Source organism: Ambystoma mexicanum, chromosome 7q (genome assembly GCF_040938575.1).
Source record: "Ambystoma mexicanum isolate Mex_15411 chromosome 7q, UKY_AmexF1_1, whole genome shotgun sequence".
Taxonomy (NCBI): Eukaryota; Metazoa; Chordata; class Amphibia; order Caudata; family Ambystomatidae; genus Ambystoma; species Ambystoma mexicanum.
The window spans coordinates 494,556,321-494,569,220 of record NC_090941.1 but is presented as its reverse complement, the minus strand read 5'-3'; the positions used below and the strand labels follow the sequence as shown (position 1 = coordinate 494,569,220).

At 52.5% G+C, this 12,900-nt stretch overlaps 1 protein-coding gene across 5 annotated transcripts in view; it reads right to left on the bottom strand.

The window, feature by feature from the left end:
• Positions 1-12,900, bottom strand: part of CAB39L (calcium binding protein 39 like) — a 1,166,132-nt gene that overhangs the window by 682,755 nt on the left and 470,477 nt on the right. For all 5 annotated transcript variants that reach the window (XM_069640065.1, XM_069640066.1, XM_069640069.1 and 2 more), the window contains one exon: positions 200-318. In XM_069640065.1, the coding sequence (XP_069496166.1) occupies positions 200-318 (119 nt within the window). The remainder of the gene's footprint in view (positions 1-199; positions 319-12,900) is intronic.

Sequence of the window (12,900 nt, the reverse complement as noted above, 5' to 3'; positions counted from 1 at the left end):
TTACATTTCCGGATCCATCCATATGAAGGATCAATACACTATGTATTTTATTTTTGAAGGCTATCCACTCAAAAACGAGATGATCCGTGAAAATATTGCCCTTGCAATGTACCCAATAGAAAATTAGGCAGCCTTTCCCACCGCCTACACCTTAACATATCTATGTGCATTAAATGCGTGTATGAAACTGAAAACCTACCCTTTTTGAAGTATGAAGAGTATATGCTGGTGGGAACTGATGTATTCCACAGTAGGATATCTCGTTCCAATTTGTCTTCGCAAGATGTTGTTAAATACCTGAGACACATCTTTCTTACCCTAACAAACAAAATTAATATTTCACTTTTAAATACAATGTTAATGAAATAATGAGAATTAAGAACGACAATCCAACATTCTCATTAGAAAAACAATACCCCACAATTGAGAAGCACAACATCCATTTGTTATACAGTTGGTGATGATGCAAGATAGTAATCAGGTTTATAACGTCGCTCATCAGTACAAATGCCTGATATTGTAACCCTTTCATCCTGAATCTGCATGCTCATAGTGGTCTTGTTGCAATAGGTATTTATACAGAATTTAATATGGTGCTTCTTAAAGCGGATGTGAACCCCAAATCTTCCATAGAAGAACAAGTTACTTTCTTGCCTGGTAACGTTCTTTCGATGGGATGGTCCAACAACGTATTCCATATCTATGACAGGTAATCTCCACAGCTGTGCTGCTTCGGAAAATCTTTGGCGTCTGCGTCCTGCGTCGATGACGTCGATGCGCCGTCCCCGAGGACCTCCTCCGACGGACGACGTCACCCGATGTGATAAGTAGGACACACGACGCCCATAGCCTCAGTTATAGTTTTTTTTCCCAGAACATGTGCCACCAGTTTTCTGCCAGTCAGACACACAAGGCCTTGGGGAACGCAAGCTGCAATCGCAAAAGAAATTCTGCAGCGGGGAAGGTAGGGAGGGAGCGATATGGAATACGTCGTCGGATCATCCCATCGAAAGAACGTTACCAGGTAAGAAAGTAACTTGTTCTTCGAGGGGATTGGGTCCTCCGACGTATTCCATATCTATGACAGATTCCCAAAGCAGTACCAAGCAAGGAGGGGGGAAAGAATTTAGAATACAAATTTAGCATGCCCAATCAAATTGCGGAATAGAGAACTGCCTTGCCAAAGGCCAGATCTTGCCCTCTGATGGAATCAAGGGAATAGTGACGTACAAAAGTATGTACTGAAGCCCAGGTGGCTGCATCACAGATGTGACGAATAGGAACTCCCCTCTGCAGGGCAGTAGACGCAGCCAATCCGCTGGTAGAATGGGCCCGCAAGCCAGCTGGAGGGTCCTTACCCGCCAAGCGGTAACACTCGGAGATAGCTAAAATAATCCAACGAGACAAAGTCTGTTTCGTCACAGCTTGTCCCAACCGCTTCCCAGCGTAACGAATGAAAAGTTGATCGTCCACTCTGACCCGGGACATGCGCGAAATATAAAACTCAACGCTCTCCGAGGGTCAAGCCTATGGAGCCTCTCCTCTTCCTTACCAGGATGTGGAGGAGGATAGAACGCCGGAAGAACAACCTTCTGGCTCAAATGAAAATCCGAAACCACCTTCGGAAGAAAAGAAGGATGAACTCCAAGTACAACCCTGTCCTTGTGAAACACAGTGAAGGGTCGCTTAACTGAAAGTGCCTGTAACTCACTCACTCTGCGACCGGAAGTAACCGCAACCAAAAACACAGTTTTCAGAGTCAACAGCCTCAAAGGGCAAGAATGTAAAGGCTCAAACGGAGTACCCATAAGAAACTTAAGAACAAGGTTCAAATCCCAACCTGGCACCAAAAAAGGTGACAGAGGGAACACATTAGTGAGCCCTTTTAAAAACTGCGAAATTAAAGGAATCTTAAAATAGGAACACTCTTCAGACGAGCGCTTAAATATGTTCAGCGCCGCCAGGTAACCTTTAATGGTCCCCACTTGCAAGCCTCTGTGGGCCAAAGAAAGCAAAAAAGACAAAACCATGCGATTGTCGCATTCAAAAGGATCCACATTCTGAACTCTGCACCAGTCGCAGAACTTTCTCCAACTGCAACGGTACATAGACTTTGTTGCTGGCCGCCTGGCCGAGAACAACACCTCCATCACGTCTTCAGGGAGGTCCCAATCCTTATACCTCAACAATTCAGAAGCCAAGCGTAAAGATTGAGGGATCTGACCTCTGGATGGAGAACCTGACCCCCCTCCTGTGAGAGCAGATCGTCTCGGTTGGGAAGACGACGTGGAGGGCAGATGGACAAGTCTAGAAGGTCCGGGTACCACGTCCTCCGGGCCCAAGCTGGAGCAATGAGGATCATCCGGGAACCAAACCTCCGTAACCTCTGCAACACTTGCGGGATGACTGGGAATGGAGGAAATGCGTACAGCAGTGGGAATGACCACTAGCGCGTCTCATAAGGCTCCTTTTGGAGGAAATTCCCGCGAGCAAAACCTTTCGCACTTCCGGTTGACACTGGAGGCGAAGAGATCCACTTGAGTGGTCCCCCAAAGGGCGAAGATCTCCAGGAGAATCTCCTGAGCCAGCTCCCACTCGTGAGAGATCGTGCTCTGCCTGCTCAGAGCGTCCGCCATCTCGTTGTCGTCTCCGGCCAGATGAACTGCCGAGATCGTAAATTCCTGCTGGATGGCCCAGAACTCGAGCTGCATCGCCTCCCTGCACAGCGGAAGTGACCCTGCCCCCCCCCCTTTTTGTTGAGGTAGTGCATGGCCACCGTGTTGTCCGTCAGAATCAGGACACTCTTCCCGCGCACAGTCGGCAGAAAAGCCTTCAGGGCTAGCCTGACGGCCCTCAGCTCCAACAGATTGATATGGAGTCTGGACTCCGACGGAGACCAACGACCGCTGACTGTCAACTCGTTGGCATGAGCTCCCCATCCCTTGAGGGATGCGTCCGTCACGATCGTCACCGCCGGCCAGGGCGGCCAAAATGAGGCCCCCTTCATCAGATTGCCCTCGACGGCCCACCACAGAAGGTCCCGGGCTACCGAGGGCAGCACCTGAACAGGGTCCGACAGCCTGCCGGAGGACAGACCACTGGAGCTTGAGTGCCCACTGCAAAGACCTCATCCACAGATGAGCCTCTGGCACCAGAAGAATGCAGGATGCCATGAGGCCGAGCAGTCTCAAGAACTCGGACGGTGGGAGATTCTGGGCAAACTGAAACTTGTGCACCATCTGCTGAATGTGAAGAGCCCTCACCTGAGGAGGAAAACACTGCCCTAGGGACGTGTCGAGCACTGCTCCGATGTACTGGAGCAGCTGCGTTGGTGTCAAATGGAACTTCTTTAAATTGAGGGAGAAGCCCAGCCTGTGAAGGGAGTAGCAGGTGACGGACAGATGATCCAGGACTTGCTCGGGAGAGCTCCCCCTGATCAACCAATCGTCCAAGTAGGGGTAGACGTGAATCCCCCCTTCCTGAGATGCGCTGCCACCACCACCATGAGCTTGGTGAAAACCCTCGGGGCGGAGGTCAATCCGAACGGCAGGACCCGAAACTGAAAGTGCGAGTCGCCAACCGCGAACCTCAGGTACTTCTTGTGCTTGGGATGGATTGGCACATGGAAGTAAGCATCCTTGAGGTTGAGAGACACCAACCAGTCCTGAAGTTGATGGGCCTGGAGCACTTGAGAAAGAGTCACCATCTTGAACTTGTCCTTCCTGAGGAGTTTGTTCAAACCGCGCAAGTCCATGATGGGTCTCAATCCCCCGTCTTTCTTTGAAATAAAAAAATAAGGGGAATACCATCCCTTGTTCCTCTCCGCTACAGGCAACAGTTCTATGCCGCCTTTCTGCAGCAGGGCTTGAATTTCCTGCGCAAGGAGCAGATCCGGAATCTTCAAAGAGAGGTTCCCTGGTGGATTGTCGTGAGGCCTCTGCCGAAAAGGAAGACAGTAGCCGTGGGTTATGATCTCCAGAACCCACACATCCAAAGTAATGGCTTGCCACTCTACAAGATGCTGCGCCAGCCTTCCCCCAACCGGCGAACCATAGGACCTGGCCTCATGACTGAGTGGTAGCGGCTGCGGCGTTGCCTGAGGGCAAAGAGGCAACTGCCCGAGCGGCCTTGGCACCTCGAGTACCTTTGTTTCCACCTCTGGCACTCGTACGATGGCCTCTTTGACTACTAGCTCCTCTCGCTTTACTGAAGGACGAGTAATAGCGAAAGGAACCTCCCCTCCATTGCTGTCCCCTAGGACGAAAAGGCGGAGGTTGGCGAACTGCAGCACCCAACGATTTCGCTGCAGCTTTGGAGGTCTGCAACCTCTCAAGGCTCTCGTCAGCCTTGCTGCCAAAAAGGTGTTTACCGTCAAAAGGCATGTTGAGGAGCCGGAACTGCACATCAAGAGCGAACCCAGACTTCCGCAACCACGCAAACCTGCGCATTACGGTGCTCGCCGCCATGGACCGGCTGACACAATCCGCCAATTCCAAACCTGACTGAACGGCCTCACACATAGCATCCTTGCCATCCTGAACCATAGCAAGGAAACCATCCCGTTCGTCCCCTTCGGGAATATGGTCAGCCACTAACGCAACACAGTTCCACAGAGTGTGCGTGAAACGAGACAAGGCACATATGGAGTTGGCCGCCTGAAGCGCCAAACCCCCCGAAGAAAACACTTTCTTTGCCCAGCCGTCAAAACGTTTGTCGTCCCTATCCGGAGGGAAGGTAGGATACAACGCCTGCTTTGCCGGGGCCGTAGCCGCCTGCACCACCAAACTGGACGGTATTTTCGCGACAAATACTTGCCCACTGCCGGGAGACTCGCCGGAGCAGTCCAAGCCGCCGCCGCCCTCCTCTTCAGAGCCATATGAAAAGGCAAAACCGGGTCAGTGGGTGGACCGAGATCAAGGAAGTCCGTGAGATCATCCTGAACGAACTCCCCTGGGGGAGCAGACCAACCCAAGTACTCGGTAACCCGAAACATAAGGCGCCGATATGAAGAATCGGCATGAGTGCCAGGCTCCGGCCGACAAAACTCCACCTCCGGAGAGGTGTCCAGTCTACTGGCATCATGCAGCGACTGCCTCAGGTCATCAAACTGGCTATGGCCCGAGATAAGGTCATCTGGAACCGCAACCGGAACCAGGCCGCCATCAGAGCCTTCATCACCCTCTGAAATGTACTCCAGGTGGGGAGAGGAAGACCTCTGCGGACTGAAGCAGTGCCGGACCTTAGCCATAGCCTTTCTAGGGGCAAACCCCGTGCCACGGGGCCCCTCCGACAGCACTGCCTCAAAAGGCGCCGGCGGCGACAGAAAAGGCATCGAGGGCGCCGAACGAGTCGGTGCCGGCGTCGACAGCAAAGGCGTCGACGTCGAGCGAATCGGCGTCAACGACAGCTGCAGCGCCATCAGCATCGGCGGCGTCGACACCGTCCTCGAAGCCGGAGCTCCGAGCGTGTCTCTCGACAAACTGGGTGCCGACGGCGTCGACGACCCCCTCGAAGACGGAACCTCGAGAGAAATCGTCGACGACCTCGGCGCCACAGGCATCGACGTCTTCTTCGAAGACGGCACAGGATCACGCGATCTCGAGCGCGTCGAGGACCGGGACCTGGAACGGGCATGGCGAGAATGGCTACCCTTGTCCGAGCGGGACCTCTCCCGCGAGCCGTGCCGACCACCCGAGCCCAAAGGCGTACGGGCGGTGTCTCTCGACCGGTGCCGACCGATCCCACTCGGAGGCGCGGACAGACCAGTGCCCTGCGATTCCAGAATCGCTAGCATCAGCTTCCTGAAGGAAGCCCATTCCTCCCGTGTCGCCTGCATGGAGGGATAAGCGACCCGCCGACGGGCCGAGTTCTCGGAAGAGGACGGGGAAGGCGACCTATGCCGGCGCTTCCTGGAATGCCTAGAAGAGGCGGAGGAGTTGCGAGACCGACTCCTGGAAGGAGACCCACCGGACTTCCGACGACGATGCAGAGTCACCCCTCGAGTCATCGGTCGGAAGCCCCGCAGACCTTGACTTCCGGGGCTTAGACACCCGGCCTACCGACAGCTTCTTCTTGCGTTGCCGTAAGGCCTTTGCAGTGAGTGACTGGCAGTCGACACAGTCGTCCGTATCGTGGGCCTCCCCGAGGCACCAGAGGCAGGCGTCGTGCGAGTCCGTGACCGACATCTTGGACCCACAGTCCCCGCAGTTCTTGAAGCCCAGACGCGGGGTCGAAAGTGAGAAAGACATCGCCACGAACAGGTCTTCACAACCAACCGAACAGGTTCAACGAACCGAGAATAGAAAACAGCAACTCCAATGAGTCAAGGCGTACCGAGATTCACGAAGCGAACACGTTCGCGGAAAAAACGGAACTGAGGCTATGGGCGTCGTGCGTCCTACTTATCACATCGGGTGGCGTCGGCCATCGGAGGAGGTCCTCGGGGACGGCGCATTGACGCAGGATGCAGACGCCAAAGATTTTCTGAAGCAGCACAGCTGTGGACATTACCTGTCATAGATATGGAATACGTCGGAGGACCCAATCCCCTCAAAATCAATTTTTAATTAACAGGGTAAAGGGGTGGAAAAGGGATGCCAGACTGGTGATCCCAGCTAAATGGACCCTTCTTAGCTTCGCTTTTTCTCTTTAGGAGCCAATGCATTGTCCTGTTGCTCATCTAGATTTCTTAACTACATGCAACCTACTATTCTCCTATAGGACTCCTTATCTGTGCCCTTCACTCAATCATGGAATAGCACAAAGAGCAACTGGTCCTGGTGTTCTCTTTGAATAATTGGTGCTCATGTGATCTCAAGCGGTCATAAGGAGAAGTTTGGACCAAAAACCTTTCCCTGCTTGATGAAAAAAATACACCTTCTCATTATCAATGTTAGTTACTAGCGAGCTCCCAGTAATGTGTAAGCAAAGGTCATTTACCGAGTAATGTTAGTTCACCAATTGGAGAAACATCCTGATTCTTGGAGACCCACCCACTGCCACATGGATGTTGATTTGGGTTCTTCAGGAATACCAACTACAACTCCAGGCAATCCTTTTGCTACTTTCTCACACTTTCTTACACCACTTCTGCCACTCGTGCCATCCAGTGTCAGTATGTTCATGCCATCCCTTGACTGACAATGATAAACATGTTGATCAGAGAGTTCTTTTATACATTTTCTTTCTGATGCATTCTATTGCTGGCAGTTTCCACAATTCTCATATCTACCTCAATTATTTGTCCTCCAATCCAATCATTGATAAACTTTCACTTATTGTTTCATCCTTACCATAAATACGTAGTCTGCAAAGTCATCCAATGAAGGCCAAAATCTTCACTTGCTAGACGCAGTCTCCTCTTCTTCTTTTAAAAGTAGCAGTAAAAAACAGCAATCTTCTTTAACTAATGTTAACACTTTTTCCCTCAAAAAGATACTTCGAATGGATTGTGTCTTCCCACGTATTCCTTATCTTATGGTATCTTCATTTCCAACTTCAGCTGCTTTGGAAAGAATTTTCTCTTGGCAGAGGACAGTCTTCCTCTTCTTCCTCCGATGAAAGGAGCGTAGTCTGCCCGACTAAATCCTCCTCCAAAGATGAGTGGGAACTCTTTAGAAAGAAAATGTGCAAAATCTACGAGGTTCAGGCCCAGCCCTCCTCTAAACATAAGAATAGTAACCATGCAACAGTCAATGACAAGCATGAGCACAAGGCAGATCCCTGCGTGCCCTCGAGCCCGGGTCATAAGACTAACACCACTCGAGACGCTTCGAGTACTCGACGAGATGAGAAATCGTCAACGAAACCGGTGAGTCGAGGGTCAGGTCCCACAAAGTACAAGAACAAAGTCAAGCCGTTGACTCCACTGACGTCGACATGATCGACGCTGATACAAAAAACATTGACACCGACTGTACATTCTTCAACGCCTTTACCACATAAAAGCCAAGAAAAGGTTTTTGAACCTTTACCTAAAAAGGATTCTTTTAGATACTTAACATCTACATATGAAAACTATGAAATCTCAGATGAAACCCCTCCATGTGGTCTCCAATTAGATATCTTGTGGAAGCTTCCACGAAGAAATTAGACAAATCCGCCCTTGAGGGGCACTGAAGAATCTGAAAAACAGGTTCCCGTTAATTGGAAGGAAGATCAATGGAGCACAAGGGCTCGATTGACCGTAAAATAAAGTACAACTCTTCCAAAAAGCAAAATATGCAGTAAAAGCTTGAGAGCTAAGCACGAGTACTCCCAACACTTGAACGTGCATTAAAAATCTGAAGATGGCTGCCAGAGGGGGGGCTTAGGTAGAGGACAATCATTGGCTGGGGGCAGTATGACCCAGAGCTCAGTGATTGGTTGTTAGGACAGTTCAGAAATGAAACTGAAGGTGGGCGCTGTTGGACGCCGACAAATATGGTCGCCTGAGAGTGTAGCAGCGGCGTAATATCAAATCCTTCCTATTCCATCCTGCAGAACGATACCATTTGGGCGAGCGAGCTGCCCGGAATCCGAAAGCTGAAGCCTTGAGGTGCCTGGGGCTATATTTGGGTCCCTGAACTGCCAATGGTTCCGGAGATATCTGTCATCTGCTGAGCGGAATAACGGTCCAGGGAAGCGTGAACACAGACCGCATTGGCCATCCCCCACCTGCAGGTCAGCTACATCCAGCCGCCTCGCCAGGGCCACCGCCGGAGACCAGCAGCGGACGCTACCTCCGTTTGGCCGCAAAACAGAGTTGACCTTGGTGGACAGCTGCAAGGGGAGTCCGGCGGCGAACCCATCGGTACAAACAAAGACCTGCGGCAGGGACATTAAGTTCCGACGTATCTCTCTGCACACCAATATAATACGGGCCCCCCTCCCTGGTGCCCACCGCGTGCGCTGTGTTCGAGCGGTGAGGCGGCCCGGGTCGAGGGGTGTCCCGCAGTCACAACTCTCTCCCTGAAAGGTACACACCAGTTATTGGCTGGGGGAAGAAAAGACCGGGCCGAGCCCCATACTAGTGACCGCTGCAGTCACACTTCTGAAGAGGCTGCCAAAGTCCTGAAGTTACGGCAAAAGTCCTTAAAAATGGAACATATATAACATCTTGACCACGCGTTACTGCTTTTGAACTCTTTGGGTCCCTCATTTCAAAGTTTGGAGCGAAACCGCAGCACTCTACCAGGCGACGAGGCTTGACAAGATAAGCACTCGACCCCGACGCAGCAGCTTCAAGATGGCGGACATAGGCAAGCCCTGCGGTGACGAGAAAGCCGATCCCCCACACCAGGCCTCTCTACCGCAGTGTAATCTCTCTGTGAAATCACTCAGGTACTGCCGGTAAGGAGAACGGAGGAGTGCGTACACATTGCATAACGGTCGTGAAGCAGAGAGCAGTGATCCCCTCCCCCCACCTGCTCACCCGGGCTCCTCTTTGCCCAGTGCGCCGTGTCGGCAGAAGCCTTCAGCTCCAGAGTAATACAACGCGCACTTTAGGGAGGTGGACAGTGAATCGCTCCTGCCAGGACCAAAAGGCCCACGCTCACAGCCCCGCACGCATATAACAGTTCAGCAGCCACCCCTCCCAGGCCGTCTGCGGCAACAGAAAACAAACGCATGCCAATCCCGGGGGACAAGTTAGCGCACCCTCACCCAACGCGCTTGTAGCGCAATAACAGCTGCCAGTGGAGAGACAGACCTCCTCTGATCGCAGCAGCACCGTGGGTGAAGGTAGCGGTGTGGGGCGAGGTGCGTGCACAGCGCTCAGTTGGCGGAGAGAGCACCCCCCCATCCCTCGCGCCTGGCTAGAGCTCCATTGTGCACTGCGCATCTCCTTGCATGAACCAGGAGAGAACACAGAGCAACATATAAGCACTCTGCATATAACACAGCAAGCAAGCCCACTAGGAAGCACCGGCCCGTTAATACGGCCCCTCCACTCCCACATGACACCGCCAGCCATACCTCACTGAGCCCCCAGAGAGCTTGGAGCAACGCATACAGAAACGTAGGCAGCACTGGGACAGTGCAGAGAAACGCAAGACCCCGAAGCAGTCTCGTTGGCGAAAGAGCTTCTCCGCTAGAAGCAGAGCTGTGGGCAAGGTAACCTACAAAGTGCAGGGTGCACGCACAGCGCTCAGTGAACGGGGAGTGCCTTCCTCTTGTCTTCCGCGCCATACCAAAGCTCAACTTTCATTTGTGCAGCCCTTGCAGGTAGCAACAGAGGGTACAGAACGATGGAGAGACACTCTGAATCAAACTAAGCAAGCATCCTGACTAGGAAGCATCACCCTGTTCTCACAGCCCCATTCACACATGTGTACTCACCACCCCCTTACTGGGCCCCTGGAGAGCTTGGTGGAACACACATGACATTACTGGAGGCATTGTGGCAGCACAGAGATGCATGAATGGGAAAACCACACTGGAAACAGCATGAAAGGAGGTAACAGTGTACAACTGAACACTGAAGAGGTTCGAATTTTATTGACTCACCCGCAGAATAAACTCACATCAAAGCCCTGGGACCCAACGAATAGCACCCCCTTCTGGGGAAAGGCAGCCCTCGAAGTCATACAGCTCCAGCCCAGAATAGACAGGCCGCAGGGAGATCTGTGGAGCGGACGAACGAGAGGCGCTGCCCTCCCCCCCACCTACAGTGCGCTCCCGTTCGGGCGCTTCAGTGAGGCATCCCAGACTGTTCCTGGACCTTAACGCCAGGCCCTTGTGGACAACAAGGCTCAATAACATGTGGAGGTCTTTGAGGCGGAGACGCAAGTAAATAGCTGAAGTGGGCACACCCTAGCCCGGCGACCCGCTGTGTGCGAGCGGTGCGTGGCGCTGTGGCCGAGGGAGGCCCTGCAAAACGTGGGGCAGCATTAAGAAGTCCAGAGGTACGTGGAGCGACAGAGAGCCTGGAGATATCCTTAATCCTTGGAGGGGCTGGCAGATGCTCCATATAAGCTAAGTGAAGTGAGCCTGAGGCGTGGGAGAACACAACCTACTCGTGCAGAGTCGAAGCTCGTGCTACATACCAGACTACAACTGGAGACACTTGGAAGGCAGCTGAGATGAAGCAAGCGCCGGCGAAGAAACATGCTGCACTGGGGGAGGCGTGCACACCTCTCTGTTGAATTGTGCTGCTTTGGTGTGGACTGTACGGGGACCATAACATCCCGCCGCTCCCGAGGGCTACCGCAGCGTGGGGGGTACCATTTGCCCTCCTGCTGGGGTCTGCCGAGCCGCTGGCCTGCTCACTCTGATACTGGAACCACCACCCCTGACCACTGCTGCCATACCCATAGAACATCACCAGCTGCTCAGGGACCCAGAGGGTCTGCTCACCTCCTCCCCCTGAATAGAAGAAGCCACCGTGGGACAGCAATCAACCCAAAACACTACGACATCACTACAACACGACCGGCGTAAGCCCATGAAAGCGTGAGGACAGATTGAAAGAAGGTGGTGGGTGGAGCCCGGCCAAAACACTGGGGGCACACCTGAGAGGAGAAGAGGCCCACATAGATAGTGTGGATGCCGACAGGTGGGCCCCCTACACTGAACACGGGAAAACCCCAGAAGAGCGTTTTACTGACCACAGGGTGAAGCAGCACACAGCCCACAAAACACAGGTAGGGACTGATAGAAGCCCCAGAAATAGATACCAGCATTGGTGGGGCACTTACGGGGAAGAGCGGAAAGAAGGCGTGGCTTAAGGGTAGCCTGATAAGCTCAGTTCACAAAACGGGTCCCCCAGAGTGGCAGATCGGACCAGAGTAGTGAACCCATGACTGGCAACAATCAACAGTGGTCACTACGGCTTCACCGCAAGTTGGCCAATAGCGCCCACAGCGTACGTCCTACAGCCCTGAACGACGGTAGTCGACTCTGGCGAGAGCAACCTAGATGCCAGGAACCAAACCCAAGGCTGGCCCAGCAAGAGCAAGAACCCCAGCTAGAGCTCAGGAAAGTCAAATAGAGAGGTGCTGGAGAAACAAATGCAGAACACACGCCGAATCGCCACCCTCCCCCACCGGCCCTGATCACTCAAACAGAAGTCCTCCCCACGAACACAATGGCGTCAGACAAAGAAGAACTCCTGAATTGCCTAAAGGGAATGGAAGCCAGATTGACAAACACATTTCACAGCCAACTGCAACAAATGAAGGAGGAACTTAAATCCTCCCTTCAGGAGGTCAGCAAAGAAATGGCAGAGATATGAGAAAGAGTAGACGTGGTTGAAAGCGGACTTTCGAATGTGGCAGAGGAAACCAACCAAAATAGTATTCTGCTGGATCAGCTGGCTAACGCGACAAATAACCTGGAACTCCAGACGGAAGACCTGGAAAACGGATCAAGAAGATCCAACATTAGGGTCAAGGGCCTAGCGGAATCGGTGCTTGATAAGGATCTAAAGGATACGATGCAACAATGCTTTAGCAACTTACTAAACGATACCCAGCCTGAGGCGATCGGATTTGACAGAATACATCGGGTAGGCCCGAAACAAAATGAACCGGGGATGAGTTCCAGGGATGTCCTAATAGCGATGACATCATACTGTCTAAAAGAAGACATCTTGAGAGCAGCAAAAACACACGGGGATGTCACGATCAATGGCTCTCGCATACAGCTGTATCAAGATCTAGCGCTGGTTACCCTTTGGTAACGGGGAAAAACTAGGAAACCTGAGGGCCCACAACAGAGCCAAGACTGATGGAGGAGAGAGATAACGCTCACCGAACAAGGCCCCTAATACTGACAATGGGCGAAGGGCCGACCGCACTGCACCAGAATAGACTACACCGCATGAATGGACGCATCTGCAAGGAGGTAGGAGGTCACATATCTTGGAAGCTGGGTCAGGTAAAAAGTCATACCTGGCGGTTTGAGAACTGGGAAAATGTTGAG